The sequence below is a fragment of the Quercus robur genome, chromosome 5, assembly GCF_932294415.1.
Source record: "Quercus robur chromosome 5, dhQueRobu3.1, whole genome shotgun sequence".
NCBI lineage: Eukaryota > Viridiplantae > Streptophyta > Magnoliopsida > Fagales > Fagaceae > Quercus > Quercus robur.
In genome coordinates, this window is record NC_065538.1 from 26,699,169 (window position 1) to 26,716,971 (window position 17,803).

A 17,803-nucleotide genomic window follows, 5' to 3' on the forward strand; every position below is an offset into this window, starting at 1 on the left:
GAGGAAAATATTTAGGCAAAGAGAGCTAGTGAGGCTTTTATTAGTCATTTTGCAATCTATGATGCAACTAATTCCATAAATGCCAATTTGGTGCAAGAGTGATAAAGGATAAAGCATGGTCACAGAATCCCTAAACATGGATTTATATGTTGGTTAGCAATGAAAGAAAGATTAGCTTAATGGGGGGAAATGGGGGAGACCCTGCTTGTGTACTTTACAGATTGTGTATTGAGAGGAGGGACCATCTCGTCTTTAAATGTTCATTTGTCAAAAAGAATCTGTGAAAGAAGCTTTTGTTGCCATGAGAGCTTGGATAATAATTGGGATATTCTTGTTGGTTGGGCAGTAGAGCATTGGAATGAGAGGTCTTTGTGTACTCTTTGGTGTAAATTGGGGTTTAGTCCTACTGTGTACCATGTATGGAACTGGAAGGAGAGGAATGCTATGCAATTACTTATCAAGGAAAATATCAGCACAGAGGATCAAATTGTGAAAGCAATGCGAAGAGATGCTAAGGCCAGGCTGGAGATTCTGCTGCTAAGTGCATCATTTCTGCAATAGGAAATTTTAAAACATTGGGAAATCATGAGTTCTCTTGAGTATGTTTGGCTTCTTGTATTTAGGGATTCTCCTGGGTTCTGTGTAATTTGTGGTTTTCTTGTACTTTTGATATTGAGTATTGGGTGATTGTTGGGGGATCTTCTGTAGGTTTTGGCTACTGGTATTGGGTGTTTCTCCTGGTTATGTGTACTACGTGATTTTTGTACTTCGAGATTCCTTTATTAATAAAATTTCTGCTTAGTTATTCCCAAAAAAATAGAGCAAGAACCTTACTAACTCTGGAGCTTCTCTTGGGAAATCATGAGTTCTCTTGAACTTTGTACTTCGAGATTTCTTTCCAATAATCTTACTAACTCTGGAGCTTCAAGCTTAATTTTTCAAATAGACAAAGAAAGCATGTCTTTCATGACCAAATTTTTGAAATTTAGTCCTTCCCTTCCAATAATCCTCAATTGACATAACGAAGACAGAAAAATACAGCAGAAAATATGTGCATGATAAGAATATTTAAGATCCAAGATTACATTATATAACAATGTTTTACAGAAATGCCAATGAGCTCTAGCTCAACTAGCAGCTCCTCCCCTTACAAGTGCTAGGTGGACAATGAGGTTGTGGTTGTGGATTCAGGACCTATTGAGTGTGTGTCACTTACCAATAATAATAAAAAAACAATGTTTTACAGAAATTACAAATGAAGATACGTGATTAACAACAGCATTCTCAGTATTCTCTATGTACCTTTTTCAGCTGATTGCATCCACTTAATAGTTGTCCTGACCAATGCATCCATTGGGTCAATACATTTCTTAAAAAGTGGATTGTTCTGAGGCAATATCATCAGAGGCAATGATGACGGAGTTTACTGCCCTCACCAAAAGAACTTGGAGAGAGATTCTTAACAGGTTGCTCGCTCCTTCCATGTCCTTTCTGCTTAAAGCTTCAATTGCGGGAATAACAGTATGTTCCATAGTTGCCTTATCTGGCAGCACAACCTCAAATCCCTGCACATAGAGAGGAAATTAAAGATGAACAATACTTACTTGCAAGTTGCAATTGTCAAAAAAGAATGTACTGAATTTATCAGATTTCAATTTTCATGCAGTAACTAAAAATTACTAAGCCTGCTCATAGTTTCATCTTCTAGAACTAAGGGGCCAAGAAGTTCATATGGAATTCAAAACGTTGTTCATAAAAGGAATAAATCATAATGAAATGGCAAGGAAGTCAACTTTTTAAGTAAAATGTAGGTTATCCTGCTCATATGCAAAATATGCTAAAGAATGTTCTTAAACATCATAAGTAGAAGTGAACAGAATGATCAAGCCAAAAAAAAAAAAAAAAACTGTAGAGCAGAATGGTGCCCACTGCCCAGCCAAAAAGAAAAAAAAATGTGTTGACTTTTTAAACATCCTTCCCCACAATCCAAAAACAAAAACGAGGGGCGGAGTCATTGTCAGGCAAATTAGCAAACGGTAGGATGGTAAGATTCTCCAACATAAAATGCTGCCTGGACCACATGCGCAGCTTGAAGTTGTGCATGTTGGTCCATGTGCAGCTTGTTCTCGTGCACGGGTAAAAATTCAATCTTTTTCTAGTTTTTGGTTCCAGCTTTGATCAATCTCAGGTACTGATTATGCACACTGATTTGAAGGCTTTGCCGGACTCCATTTGATGTTCTTGGTGTCCACGGTAAGATCTTGCAGCTTAATTTCCATTGGTTCTGGCATCAAGTCATTTAGAGATTTGTGCTGAAAGTTATCCGTCTCCAAAGTTGGCTACCCAAACTAGTTTTTATAACTTGTGTCAATTTTACCGCCGATATCTTTCAATCCGGACATCCTTCTGTCGAGGCCTACGTCTATTCCAGGATGTCAAGGAAAACCCATTTGGTAACTAAGTTTGAGTAAGTATTTTGGATGTTTTTGATATAGTCAGGTGAAAAAATGTGTTGTAATATGTGTAAGTGTGTTTGAAATGTGAAAAATGGGTTGAGTAGAGTTACCAAAATTGAACTCTGTTTGGAATGCAGGTGCTTCTTGGGTCCACTCTTTATATGCAATTAAGAATCTACGCACAAAGTTAGTACCAAAATTGAATTTTTATGGGCTTTCCTGATTTTGGCCTATTTTTCCACTAAATCTTCTTAGACTTCTCGACCTCCGTTTTGATCAAACAAGGTATCGTTGGAAACCTTATGAGGTATAATTTATAATTATCATTGTTTTTTGTCTCCAATTTTCAATTGAGTGAGCTTAATGCTTTGGAAAATGCGGTGAAAAACAAGTTTAATTAGGAAAAGCCATTTTTTAAACAAAGTTTCTCTCAAAATTAGTTTGAAGATAAATTCTTCAAATTTCTCACATATTTTTATTTTAAGTGTGAATTTTGAAAATCTAACCACTAAATTTCATTTTTCTTATGTTCTTAATATGTATATTAAATTTTGTTCAAATCGGATGTTATTTACTATTTAATTAATAAACTTATTTTTTATACACAATTTTAGATCACAAAAACTTAAAATTTTAATATTTGTTTACTGACATAGCAATTGATATTTGATCTTCTTAAAATTTTTGCAATCATAAAGAATATAATAAAAACATGCAATCTAACGGTTAGATTTTCAAAATTCACACTCAATATAAAGATATATAATAAATTTACTTTTATTAAATGTAATTTTAGCAAATTAAGCATGCCAAAATGAAACTCATCACAAAACCTTTCAAACTTCTCCTCCTTTGGGCCAATCTAATGTCATTTTCATATAATTCAATAAAATTGAATTGTAATTAAAATTTATTGATAGTCGCGAAATTTAATCATCAAGCATTTTTTTTTTCATGATATTTTACCATTTTAAATTCAATCTGGACCTGTGAACTGAAAACTATAGGGAATTAAATTATCTGTGACATGGGCCAAAAAATATCCCTGATTATATAGTTAAATCTTTTTTTGTCAAATTAGGATCAAATATGCATTGACGGAAAGAAAACTATATATATATATATATATATATTTATATATTTATTTTGGGAATATTATTCTTAACATAGAAAGATGAATTTTATCATTTGGATGAATCTTGACTTAGTTTGACTGCCAATCAATTCGGTCAAAGATTGAAGAACAAGGGCATTTTAGTTATTTTAACCTTAAACATGGAAAATTGGATAATCTACCATCTGATCGAGATAAATTACAAAATTTTAAACATTCCAATGAACCCAGGATCAAAATGGTAATTTTTGTGAAAAAAAAAAAAAAAAAATTGGAATGCAAAACAAGGCAGACAAAATACGATATCAACAAGTCCAATGATGCTCTTAAAAAATAATATAATTTTTCAATTAGTATAGTAGTTATAGAGGCAAAGTAGTTTTTGTTTTCTCAAATTCAATTTTTGTACATGTATAATATCAAACTAAACAACTTTTGTATACTCACTGGAATTTAAAAGATGATAAGTTCTCCTAAAAAGTTATCTCACAAATATACATATGTCAAAGTTGATAGTTTTGTATGCAATATATTTACAAATTATGACCTACTCTAGTATCAAAATATTAAGGCTTGTATATGTGTCTATGTGTTTGCACATGTGTGTGAAGGTTTATCTTGGCTTTTGATTAATATATTAGTACCATAATTTGGTCCCCCAAACAAAAAGTCCTAACTCCACCCCTATATATGTATATATATCGAGATAAATTAGTGGTTCTTTCTATTTTGCAAGCAAGATTGGCAGGATTAGCCCTTTTTTTTAAGGTTATATATTCACTTACACAGCTTTCTTGATTGCCTTTACATTAGGCAAAATTTGCTCAATTCTCTATTTATGTGTTATATCCTCGATAATATCAAATTTTTTTTTTTATTTTATTTTTTTTTATTTTTATGGAGAAGGGAATCTACCTTCTTAATTTTCTATATCTAGGATCTGACTTTTATCATTAATACTTATAGGAAGAACTAAACCATTATGGCAAGAAAATGTTTAATTCAGAGGGTGAAGAAGAGGCCAAATTCGGAACAAAAATATCATTTGATTTGTGGATCCCAAAAAAGTGAATAAAAATGTCATTTGATTCGTGGATCCCTAAAAAGTAACAAGTTTCATTATTAAGTGAGAAATGAGATATGAAACTTCATTATGTATTCATCGGTGAATAATGAATATCGAATTACCTCTTTTATAACGAAAATACTCTCCTTTCATACTTAAGTAAAAAAACCTCAAAAAAAAAAAAAAAAAAAACCCTCAAACCAAAGTCAAATGTCAAAATTAGAATTTATGACCTATTTGGATTGAAAGAGAAAAAAAGGAGAGTGAAGGAGAGTAGAGTAAAATTAACTGAAAATAAGCTAATTTTGGACCAACTTTTATTTATGGGAATCTCCAACAGTAAAATCACCTCCATGAGAAAAGTGTGTAATTGGAAACAACTGCATAACAGGAATCTACAGCTCATAATAAGTTATCCTCTATTTCTTTATTCACAATACCATTCGAAAGGGATAAAAAATAAAATAAAATAATCTTTCTTTTTTTCGAAAAATATAAAAAATGAAAAATCATCTCTATTTTGCTGCTACAAGTCAAATTTTGTCTCCCACATATACATAAATTTTGTCTCTTTTTAACACAATGGTTCATACCTGTTTTGCTTTTAAATGGCTGCATGAATAATTTGCATGTCTCTTATCTTTGTAGCTTCGAACTATCTTTCTAACATCCTTTCTTATAGACAAGAAGGCAAAAACCACAGCTATCAGCATTGTTGGGTAGATATAAATGGCTTCCGTGAGATATCTGTCAGCAGATTTTCTCATCGCTTCCCTAACAAGGCCCCATAGAATAAGAAGTGTTCCGAAGAGGCTCAACCTTCGTGGTTTTATGAGACCTAAAATTGCTCCTGCAACCGATAAGTAACTCCCTGCAAGAAGCTGGTGCAAGCCAAAGTGAGGAAATTGTAGTTTTCTAATTTGTTCAATTCAGATTGTTTTGTTTAGTAGCACTTCTTTTTTCAATATCGTTGCTAATGCAATTCATACCGTCCAACACATTATGATATTCTTCTTACCAGCATGTTCTTAAAACAAAATTTTTGGTCTACATTATATTGAAAAATGTTTTTGAGGAAAACTTGTTAGTTCTTTTTAGGACAACTAAATGTTTTGTATCATATGAACTCCTTTTCTAGAGATATCTGAGAATAGTTGAGAAGCTGTATGAAAGAAAAGAAACAAAAGGCTTAAATATGCTGTTGGTCTTCAAATTTTATGTTCATGTAGGTCCTAAAATTTTTTGGGGTTTTACAGATACCATTCTTGGACTTTAATAGTTTAATGTGAGTACAAAATTGAAGTACAAAAAATATAAATAAAAATAATAATCAATTTAGTCCTAGGACTTTCGATTCGAATAATTAATCTCCTACACTTCAGTTATGTAATAAATTAATCCCATAATTTGTATAGGATAAGAATGGCATTTCAAAATTCTTAATTATGTAGAAAAAGCCATGTGTATGTGTTAAAAGGAAAATACTAGGAAAATGTTTAATTTTCTACAGAATTAAAGTCAGCGTGATCAATTGATTTAGGGTATAACACAGATCTAAAAGTCTTAAATTCAATCTACTACACTATCATTTTGTGGGGTTTCTAAGATGTCTCGTAAGAAGGAGCTGGAATTGTCATGCTAAAGACTGAGACTCTACTACCTTTTATGTATATACATACATACATATACATCCATACATATATATATATATATATATATATATTAAATGGTAGTATTGTAAGAATTCCAAAAACAAATTGACATTTTATCATCTATTTTTTCACATATGGTTAAATAAAATATAATTAAAATATATGACTAACGAAATGTATATGCCTCGAATATTGAAAGTTGACATGGAAATAAACTCTTAGGCAAATTGCATTTTAAATCTTATAGTTTAGGACGGTAACATAATTAAACCTTAAAGTTTCAAAACATACCAAATTAAAACCTAAAGTTTCAAAAAATAACAAATTAAATTCTACAATTTCAAAACTAATAAATTAAACCCTAATTTTTGAAAAACAAAATTATAAATAAAATCTTAGCATTAGGTTTAAAATTTAATATGAAATGAAGGTTTAATTTGCTACTTTTTTTAAATTGAGTTTTAATTTATTACTTTTGAACTCATGAGATTTAGTACTTTTTTAGACTCTTTTTTTCAGTTCAAGATTTCAAGTATATGATTTGAAATGTAATTTTACCTCATTTTTTTTCCTTATCTCAAATCCTCTTTTCTAGATCTATCCAACTTTTTAAATTTTTTTTTTTAAATCCTCTTTTTTATATAGGGAAATACTTGTTGCCAAATTCTGCCCCCATGGATGCCCCACGACCCTTGAGAGGCGCGGAGTTTGGGGAGCAATGATGTGTGACACCCAAGTAGATGAGCAATTTGCCAAATGGATTCAGGTGCAACTTGCATTCAAAAACTCAATGACTCGTGGAATTTCACAATTCACACCAAGTATCACATTTCACTTTACATAATTTCTGTATAAAACAGTTTGCTTGTAACAAACACAATCCCTCTGTGTACTCTTCTCCACGTAGTTTAGATTGATCCTCACACTTTCCCTTTCAAAGGATGGGTAGTCATGAAAGAGTAGTTTTTTTATTTTTTTTCATTTTTTTATTTATTTTATTTTATTTTTGTGAAGGAAAAAAGTAATTTGAATATACTAACCTCTATGCGATGGAGATCTGATGTCGCAAGAGCTACCTTCATATTGGTCAAATTATATAACTCGAGCAAGTTGTTATAGCTTGGGATGGTTTTGCTCTTAAACAAAGCATTCGCAATTGCCCCTGGATATAGTAGAGCCTTCACCACAATTCTAGGAAGGAGTTCACTTGCAATCAATTGTGAACATGTCACTTGTATAGGTGTCCTACATATTCCACTTCTACATGGGATCCTGTATGTCAAACAGAAGAATATATTAGTTGTTAGTTCATTTTTTTCACTTTGGTACCTTACATAGGGAGCATTTACTACAGTTTATTTTTCAATTTTTATGAAAATATGATTGTTTGAAAAAGATATACCTAAAAAAAATAGGTGAAATTTAAAAATTATGTATTTTGAAAAATGGGTTTGAAACCACATTACCAAATGGGCAATATATATATATATATATATATATATTTTAATAAATAAGATAAAATAGAAGCGCATTTACTAGATTAATTTTCGTGTATATATATATATATATACCATAAAATTTTTCTCTTTCTTTTCTTTTCGAAGTGATCACAACTTACGAGAAAAAATTGAGAATTATGAAAGGAAAAACAATAGATAAAATTTCATTAAGCAAAATATTATGTAAATTTTGAGGAATAGGAAAAGTTTAGTTTCTATATATTCATTTTACAAATGATAGATTTATTCAAAATGAAAAAAAATATATTAATAATAATAATAATAAGCCATGTAAAATTGGAAATACTTAAGAGGGGAAAAAATAAAATAAAATCCTGAAACAAGGAAATTTTTTTTTTAATTTGAAATCCCTCTATCATTCTAATACTGCTAATTTAAAGAAAAATCGAAAAGTACAATTGCGATTTACCTGAAGAGTGGAATTTGAAAGATAATCAAAAGGAAATATATCCTAGAAGCAATAAGAGATATGGTACGAGCCCATTTCCTCGAAGACGCCATTGCATTTGCAGAAAACTTTTTGAAATATGGAGCTTTTAGATTTTAGAGAAGGCCCCTCAATGGGAGAAGCCGTAGAAGTGATGGAAGTTGTTGTTGGTACACGGTTCATTGGGTAATTTCCGAAACAATTGGACTTGAAACTTGACATTTTCACAACAAATTTCATAACAAATCCTAATGGACATTTTCACAACAAATTTCATAACAAATCCTAATTGTTTATTTATTATTAGTTGTTACTGGTTGACAAAAATGTAATTTCAATAATGAGATCAAATTAGAATAAATAACAACTTATCACATATGATTTAGTGTGAAATTATTATGAAAATGTTGTGAATATATAAAAATTAAAATGTACCTAGTCCCCTAACTTATCAATTATCACTATTTCGTTCCACTGAACAAATCGAAATGCAGTCCAAAATGGAATTAATACATTTCCCTAACTTATCAGTTATCACTATCACAATGGTCACACCTTTTGATCGAATAAGTCTTTTTGTACCTTTTTTTTTTTTTTTTTTTTTTTCTTTTCTTTTCTTTTTTAATCATTTGGGAAAAAAAAATTCCCTTTCATTAAATTTCCAACTCCTCCAATTGTTTGTTAGAATTACTCCTCTAGCTTTCTTTTGTTAATTAATTTTTCCCTAATATAAGCCAATTTTTGTCTAGTAAAAATGAAATATTCATAACCTATATTCTATATTGTTACAGGGCTGGCTCAACCCCTAAACTATTTAGGCAATGATCTAAATTCTCAAATGAAAGAAGATCCCAAGTAATATTTAAAATCAAATATCAAAAAAAAAAAAAAAAAAAAGAAAAAAGAAGAAGAAGAAGAAGAAGACAATAGATGAAAATTTGGGATATAAATGCATTATTTGTGTCTCTTTCTCGTGTAGGAGTTTCAATTAAGCACAAGGTAGATTGAAATCTCTATTCGTGAGCTATGCAATCTCTCTGGGTTCTTTTCTTTCAGACGTTTTGAATTTCACATTCCTCCTTTGTGACTTGTGAGTGAGTTCTAAGACTTTTTTAATATTGAAGTTTCCCATACATACCAAAATATAACGTACAACTGGTAATTGCACAAGCTCAAATTCTCTCTCTCAACCCCAAACATCCATGATAAAAATTGAAATACAGTGCTTCAAATTCATTAATTAGTACCTTAAATATATTCTCTCTTTAGTAGTCCCCTACAGTTCCCTCATGCAGTTCTATCTCCCTTGCACTCAAGGTAAAAGCAAAACTTTTCTTTCTAGAATTTTTCTCTATCCATCTTGCATGAAGAGTGGACCAAGTGATTAGAGTGCTGACTTACTTACAGAATTCACCTTCATTCTCAAATCTTTTGTAGCTTTTTCTATCCAATCCATTCACCATAGTAATATATGCCTACAATTCGGTTTTTTTTTTTAGAATATATTTTTCATCATATGAAACAAAAATATTCTAAAACTACATAGTTTTTATAATTAAAAATAAGGAAATACTAATGAATGCCCTTAGGACATTGGTTAACAATCTATTTAAAGAAAGTTTTTTTGGGAAAAGGAAAAAAAATTAATATTTTGACAGTTTTTTTCATTTCCCATAAAAGTAGTGTCAAAACTTTCTTAAAATTGATTATTAACCATTGCCCTAAAGGCACTCATTAACATGACCCTTAAAAATATTAAACGCTCTCTATAAGTATTTAAACTTAACTAAAATTTAATAATCTTATTAATAATACTATTATAATTGTTCATTGTGTCAACAACTTATGTAATATAAAATAGTACAACTTATGTCATATAAAATAGCACACATAATCAATAATATACAATTCTATATAACTAACTTCAACTTTTTCATATTTTATTAGAGCATTCACATCAAAGTGCTAGAAAATTTAGATTTAGCAACTTAAAAATAAGATTTAGCATTTTCATTGTAGTATTTTAATACCCCACTTGACAATACTCCCAAAATTAAATACTATTATTTTATTACTTTTTAAATATTCTTTTTTTTTTAGCCTCTCTCTCTCTCTCTCTCTCTCTCTCTCTCTCTCTCTCTCATTTATTTATTTATTTTTGTATTTACCATCTAGCTACAATAAACTATTAGAGATAATCGCTTACTGTAACTATGTGCTAAAAAATTATAATTTGGCACCTTTGATGTAGTAGATTTTTTAGTGTTTTGGGTGCTAAAATAGCATTTTAGTTATTTTAACACCTTTGATATGAATACTCTTATAAAATTGAATTTTATTCAGGATATTTGGATTGTTCAATTTTAATCTCACATGCATGCTTTTGTGTGTGTGTCATAATAATAATAATAATAATAATTGTAAGGACTCAATTTGTAACGACACCAAATTGATATATTGGGTTCGAACGTTAAAGGCCCAAATAATAAATTTGTAGAGAGTGGGCTAAAAGGCTAGGCTTTGGTGAACGGACGGCCATTAGTCATGGTGTTCATGATGATTGCACAGAAGTGAACTTAGAGTATCTAAGAAGACTTTCTCCTCGGCACGGCCTGAGTGGCTCTGGTCCTTGGACCTCGTTCGAGGAGCTTAATGTTCTTATTATTCTTTTTACGTTAGGGTTCAATGGCCCTGGAGACCATCTGCCCCCTTCTTTTTGGCGCTTCCTCCTCGTTTTATACTAGTTTTTCCCCTCTCTCAAATGTCCACATGTAGGTTCCGCTTTTTAGGGCTGATATTTGTCTTGTCAGCCCATACCCAAAATGGTTGGGGATTGTTGTAAAAGCTGAAGAGTATGGCCCTGTCAGGCGTAGAGTACTTAATTGCAGTATTGGTAGCCTTTCCCTTGAACCGCTCCTACACTGTACTCACCCTTTCTTCTGGGAGCGCTTTGGGGGCTGCCTTTGATGGCGTGCCATTCTTTCCTTCTAAGTTTTGGGATGCCGAGGACAAGATTGTCCTTGGCTATACCTCTAGGCTATTTAGACTTTCGTTGCACGTCATCGGCAACATCTCTCCTCGACTCGGGCCTTGGGCCCTAATATAAAATGGGCTGGGATCACAAATTCTCTGGCCCCACAATAATAATAATAAATCAATTGATAATAATATGAGAAAATAAATAATTATGTCTATTATTTCACTTAAAAACACTGTCAAAAAAGAAAATATATATACTAAATATTTTTTTTGAGAGATATATACTAAATATATTAAATCATGGTAAAAGTGTGTATATATATCTATCTATATTACTATTTAAGGGGTTTCTCCGGTTTGGACCGGATTTTTTTTTGTTCTAAAATACCCTTACAATCAGAACCAACCTATGCTTAAGTAGGGAAAAAACTTGGCAAAAAAAACACTGTTATTTTAGACATTGCCTACAAAACAGGACTACTCTCCTGATGGTTTTCAAATTGCTTCATCCATTTATAAAAAAATAAAAAATAAATAAACACTGTTATTTTAGACACAGTGTGCCAAAAAAGAAAAAGAAAAAAAACACACACACACACACACGCACGCACACACACACAGCCGTACATACATTTGAGATACAAACTCCATACTTCTACCCAGCAATTTTAAATTTCCCCCTTATCATTAACCCCTTTTTTTTTTTTTTTTTTTTTCTTTTTGAGGAGCATTATCATTAAGCAGTTAAGATCAAGTTGCTTTTTTTTTTTTTTTTTGGGTTAAACATTTTTTTTTTTTTGAGAAATGATATATCTACAACATTTTTACAACAAATCCTAAGTGGCAGGTTGTTACTGGTTATTATTGTTAGGGTAAAAAAGTAATCTTAGTGTTAGTTTCAAATTTGAATCAATAATAACTAACCACCTGTGATTTGTTGTAAAAATGTTGTACACGTAGCATCTCTCTTTCTTTTTTTAGCTACAAAGTAAAAACTCCTCAACTTTAGCTACAAATTTTACCATTCCACTAATTTCTCCCCACTATTAGCCATTACTTGATTGGTTATTCAATCAGCCCACTACCAGAGCAGTTAACCAAAATCACAATACTTACCCTACCTCCAGATTACATATAAAATTCATTTTTTTTTCTACAATTGTGGAAAGTACCTTCAATGTTGAAGAGGGGTACTGCACCTCCAAATTACAAGTAAAATTGATTTTTACGATTGTTGAAAGCACCTTGAAAGTCTGAAGAGGGGTACTGCATAGGAGGTATGTGTTTTTCAATGAATATAACTAATATTTGAATTTTACATACATATTTACACGTGATATGTATTCTTTTATTCTTTGCGATAATTTCTATTTTTCTTGATCAGGGTCGCTAAGTTTTGCAGTCACGATAGAAATAGATATAGGAAAAAGAAACTCTACTAACAAAACAAAATATTTTTTCTAATTTTTCCTGCTCAAAAAAAAAAAAAAAAAAAAAAATTCTATCTCAACGGTATCTAACACTTTTTTTTTAATCACCGTCACTGACCATTTGTAAAATTTGATGAGGATTACACAATTTGTAGTTGGTTTTTGTTGAATTTGGGTAGGTTACTTTTGTTAATCCTTATTCTAAGGTTACTTTTGTTAATCCTCAGGGGCGAAGCCACGTTGTCCCTTGGGGGGGCCGTGGCCCCTGCAAAAAAAAAAAAAAAAAAAAAAAAAAAAAAAGGTCCAACAGAGTAGGTATGAAAATTGATTGGGCCCCCCCACTGTAGGACATCCCCCCCCCCCCCCCCCCCCATATTTCTCCCACTCCAGTTATAGTTTTAGGCCTCTATTCTCCCAGGCTCCCACCGTTAGTTTTAGGCCTCTCATACTCCAAATAAAACACAAAGTTGGCCCACTAACATTTAAATACTAAAATCCAAACACATAACAACAAAACTTCACTTTCTGCATCTCAAAAACCCACCCCACGGTCCCAACAGAATCCCTTATTCTTTTCTTTTCTTTGTCTTCTGTGATACACTTCCCACTTTACTTCTTATTCTTTTCTTTTCTTTCTCTTCTGTGATACACTTCCCAGTACCGCCTACCAGCCCCCAAAACTCAACAGCATCAGTCCTCCAGTCTGGAAAAAAAAAAAAAATTCCTGACCAATTTTTTCTTTCTTCTTGCTTTCTAAAACAAATCACTCAGTATATTTCATTGCCAAATTTTAGGATTTGGAACTTGTGACTGCCTGGTGAAGTGGTGAGTTTTCTTCTCTTATTTAAGCACTAGACCTTCATCTATTTTCAGTGTCTTTTTTTTATTTTCTTAACTATCTACACCTAAATATTCACATGCTCTTTATATTTTCATAGATTTTTAGAGAAATATATGATTGAAGGAATGGGGATAGAGATAAGGATTAAGGAGATTGTTTGTGATGACTGATGAGTCTTAAAGGGAAGAATATCTACAGTTGTAGGCAAATAAGCATTGCCACACGGCCCACCCATTTTTGCACTTTGTGATTCTATGAAGACAGGTAAAATTATTTTCTTTTATTACCTATTTTTGGTTAGTTAGATATCATGTGGTTGTAGGAGTTGTGTTTAATTTCCACTTTGTACAAATCCTTGTGTGTTTAATTTTTGTTTTTGTTTAAGCCTTTAAGGGGTTATTATTAATTAAAGTTGTATTAAAAAAAATTAAAATACAGGAAAATTTTAATAGTAGGAATGATGATAATTGATGGGTTTGACTGTTTAAATTATAATGGAAATTTTTTTTTTCTTGAGTATGAATAACATCTATATAACTAAGTAAAAATTTCTAATTAAAATTTTATTTTTTAAAATTCTTTTCAGGTTAATTTTTTAGTCATATTCTTAAAGCTAAAAGAATTATGAGCAAACGAAAAATAATTGATGCATTCTATAAGAAAAAAGATGTTAGTAATTCAGAAATTAGGACACTTGTGGCTGTAGAAACAAATGTTGAAACTTCAATGCCTGTTGAACACCCCTCCAAATGTTCAAGAATTCAATTTGAAGAGATAGATCGTGATTCAGGATCACGTAGACAAATATATGAATTCCCTATCAATAAATAAGATGAAATTCGACGAGCTTATCTCAAAGAAGGGCCATATCAACCTAAAAATATAAACTATCCATACAATGATGATACTCATCGTCGTCGATTTCAACCTTCATGGTTTGCATCACATAAGGATTGGTTGGAATACTCACCTTCAATGAATGCGATATATTGTCTACCTTGCTACCTTTTTAGTAAGAAACCAATAGGTCGTCCCGGATCAGATGCATTCATTTCAACAGGTTTTAATAATTGGAAAAAGGTGAAAGATGGAATGAATTGTCCTTTAATTCATCATGAAGGGAAAGATCCAAACTCCCCACATAAAATTGCTGTGAAATGTTGCGAGGATTTAAAGAATTATTCACAACATATTGACAAGCTAATTGAGAAACAAACATCAAAAGAATTAGAGAATAATCGGTTGTGGCTCAAAACCTCAATAGAGTGTGCTCGATGGCTAGCATTCCAAGCTTGTGCTTTTAGAGGTCATGATGAAAGCCTTGATTAAAAAAATAGAGGTAATTTTATTTAATTGATAAAATTCACATCAACTTTCAATGACAAAGTAGCTAGTGTTGTCTTGGAAAATGCTCCAGGAAATGCCAAATATACATCACCCACAATTCAAAAGGAGATTTTGCATATTCTTGCTAGTAATGTGCGAAATGCTATTTGTGAAGAAATTGGGGATGCAAAATTTTGCATTCTTGTTGATGAAGCCTGGGATGAGTCGAAGAGAGAGCAAATGGCCATCATTTTGAGGTTTGTTGATAAAGAAGGTTTCATTAAAGAGCGTTTCTTTCATGTTGTGCATGTTAGAGACACTACTGCATTGACTTTAAAGAATGAGATATGTGCTGTCCTTTCTCATTACAACCTCCACATTGAAAATATTCGAGGTCAAGGATATGATGGGGCTAGTAACATGCGTGGTGAATGGAATGGATTACAAGCTCTTTTTCTTAAAGATTGCCCATTTGCTTATTATGTACATTGTATGGCTCATAGGTTGCAATTAGCTCTAGTTACAGCATCTAGAGAAGTAAAAGATGTTCATCAATTCTTTGATCATTTGGTTAATATTATCAATATTGTTGTTGGTTCTAGTAAGCGTAATGATGAATTGCAACATGCTTAAGCAGAACAAGTTGAGAATATGATTGCTTCTAATGAAATTGAGACTGGAAGAGGTGCAAACCAGATTGATACTTTGCAACAAGCTGGAGATACTAGGTGGGGATCTCATTTTCAATCTATTTGTAGTTTGATTAAAATGTTTGATGCTACTTGCAAAGTTATCAACACTATCTTTGAGGAAGGGGCTAACTATAAACAACGCGGTGATGCCAAGGGAGCTTATCAGGTATTAACATCATTTGAATTTATTTTAATCTTGCATTTGATGAAAGAGATAATGGGAATTACTAATGTTCTTTGTCAAGCTTTGTAACAACATTCTCAAGATCTTTTAAATGTCATGCATTTAGTTTCAACTATAAAATCACTTATTCAAAAGTTGAGAGATGATGGATGGGAGCCTTTACTTGCTAGTGTTATATCATTTTGTGAACAACATGAAATTGATATTTCTGATATGAATGTGTAGACACCCCATTTTACAACTTGCATTTAACCAACCGATAGATCTTCAAATTTGTGATACAAACAAATCTTGATGTTCTAACGATCATAATGGTATGTTATGGGTTTTGATCGGACCACCTGATCAAAAGTTATCATACAAACAATTTTCAATGATCATGGCTCTCCTATACGATGGGCTTGATCACATCTTATTCTAAACACTTAATTTTGATTGGTTCTCACAAGAATTAATTTAAAGTTAATCAAGTGTGATTTTTGATTGGATTTCAATTTTTTTTTTTTGAAGAAATAATAAAAAATGTTTTTCTTTATGGCATCTTATCTGCTATTTTTAAAAAAAAAAAAAAAAAAAAATTGGAGATATGATCCATGAAAAATTCAAAAAATAAAAAAGAAAAATGCTCAAAAAAACGTCATTATCTTCAGCAGCTACTTGAATCGCATTTTTGGTCAGAAAAACGTTGAAATTTGGATTTCTCTATTTCTATAAAAGTTGTAGAGAATTAAATTTCCTTTCAAAAAAAATCAATCCCAAATCAATTGGAATTTTGAGCAGCAAGTTATGGCCAAAAAACGAAACAGGTGCAGAAGATAACACAAATTCAGCATTATCTTCAATTTTCTCTCAAAATTTCAAATGAGTTCAACATCAAATCTGGTCAAGCCTATCTAATAGACTTATCCTTTCCCTTTTCTTCAGAAGAAATATTTTTGAAAAATAAATTGGGTAAAGAAACAGATACAGCCTATGAAAAAAATTCAAAAATGCTCAAAAGACGTTACTATTTTCAGCAGCAATTTGAAACACATTTTTGGCATGGATAACGTTGAAATTTGGCGCTCTCTATTTCTGAAAAAGTTGTAGATAATTGAATTTTCTTTCAAAAAACACCCATCTTGAATCAATTAGAATTTTGAGCGGAAAATTAGAGCCAAAATACGAAGCAGGTGCAGCATCATTTCAAAATTTTAATGGGGATCAACACCAAATCCGTCCCAGCTCATTTAAACAGGTTATCTCCTCCCTTAGCTTCAGAAGAAAGCTAATAACTTAGCTTTAAAACTAAGCCATCCCTTCCCCTATAAATAGAGAAGACCTCTTCCATTCTCTGGACTCCAAATTCCCTCTAGAGAGCTAGTGAGAAAGCAAAAAAGAAAAGCCGTTGAGCAACCATTGTTCTTACTTTGGTTGTAATTTAGTACTTCCTTGCTTTCTCCCTAGCCCTTTAAATGATCACTTCCCCCTTTTAATTTATGTTGGAAAGTAGTTAATTGTGTTTTTTTTTTTTTTAATTTTTATACATGCTAGAATAAATGCTTACAAATCATTATTCACTTCTTTTATGCTATGCTTGGATGAACATGCCTATGTGTCTTATTGATTTTCTCTTACATGCTTAGATGAACATTTCTAGGTGATACACAATTTTCTCTTGAATGCTTAGATAAACACTTCTAGGCTAATACACAATTTTCTTTTGAATGCTTAGATGAGCACTTCTAGGCTAAAACACAACTTTGTCTTTAATACTTAGATGAACATGTCTAGGTAGTTGTTTTATTTTTTAAAATGCGTGAACAAACATGTCAAAGTATTTTGATTCTGTCTAGATAAACATGTCTAGGGTTTTTTCTTTACTTCTCTTCATAATTGCTTGGACGATCAAATATGCTTAAAGGCTTTATTTTTATTTGTTTCTCTTTGCAATTATGTTGATGACAAATAACATGACAATTTTGTTTTCCCTCACATGCTTAGATGAACATGTCTAGGCTAGGGATTCTTTATTTATATTGATCTCTTGGATGAACATGCCATTACCTTCATTTTTTGTTATCTAACAAGTTTTATTTATTTATTTTTTTTCTCTTTATGTCAAATTCCCCTAACA

The 17,803-nt window shown here is 31.5% G+C and overlaps 2 protein-coding genes across 2 annotated transcripts; one reads left to right on the forward strand and one right to left on the reverse strand.

Moving 5' to 3' along the window:
• Positions 1–1,370: 1,370 nt before the first annotated feature.
• Positions 1,371–8,309, reverse strand: LOC126728035 (uncharacterized). Its single transcript, XM_050433918.1, has 4 exons — positions 8,218–8,309; positions 7,329–7,560; positions 5,230–5,517; positions 1,371–1,565 (listed from the first exon to the last, which is right to left on the reverse strand). Exons 1-4 carry the CDS (start codon positions 8,307–8,309, stop codon positions 1,371–1,373), a joined length of 807 nt encoding a protein of 268 aa, XP_050289875.1.
• Positions 8,310–8,335: 26 nt separating this feature from the next.
• On the forward strand, positions 8,336–15,444 carry LOC126728036 (uncharacterized). The gene is made up of 3 exons (XM_050433919.1): positions 8,336–8,421; positions 14,499–14,791; positions 14,903–15,444. The coding sequence occupies exons 1-3, from the start codon at positions 8,336–8,338 to the stop codon at positions 15,442–15,444; spliced, it is 921 nt and encodes a 306-aa protein (XP_050289876.1).
• The last annotated feature ends 2,359 nt before the right edge of the window (positions 15,445–17,803 follow it).

Excerpts from the sequence above, each read along its gene's own strand:
- LOC126728035 (XM_050433918.1), bottom strand. The coding sequence starts at position 8,309 with ATGGCGTCTTCGAGGAAATGGGCTCGTACCATATCTCTTATTGCTTCT. Across the intron at positions 5,518-7,328 it reads CAGATCTCCATCGCATAGAG|CTTCTTGCAGGGAGTTACTT; the intron begins GTTAGTATATTC and ends GGCTTGCACCAG. Across the intron at positions 1,566-5,229 it reads GCCATTTAAAAGCAAAACAG|GGATTTGAGGTTGTGCTGCC; the intron begins GTATGAACCATT and ends CTCTATGTGCAG.
- LOC126728036 (XM_050433919.1), top strand. The coding sequence starts at position 8,336 with ATGGAGCTTTTAGATTTTAGAGAAGGCCCCTCAATGGGAGAAGCCGTA. Across the intron at positions 8,422-14,498 it reads GTTGGTACACGGTTCATTGG|TAAGAAACCAATAGGTCGTC; the intron begins GTAATTTCCGAA and ends CTACCTTTTTAG. Across the intron at positions 14,792-14,902 it reads CCAAGCTTGTGCTTTTAGAG|GAAATGCCAAATATACATCA; the intron begins GTCATGATGAAA and ends AAAATGCTCCAG.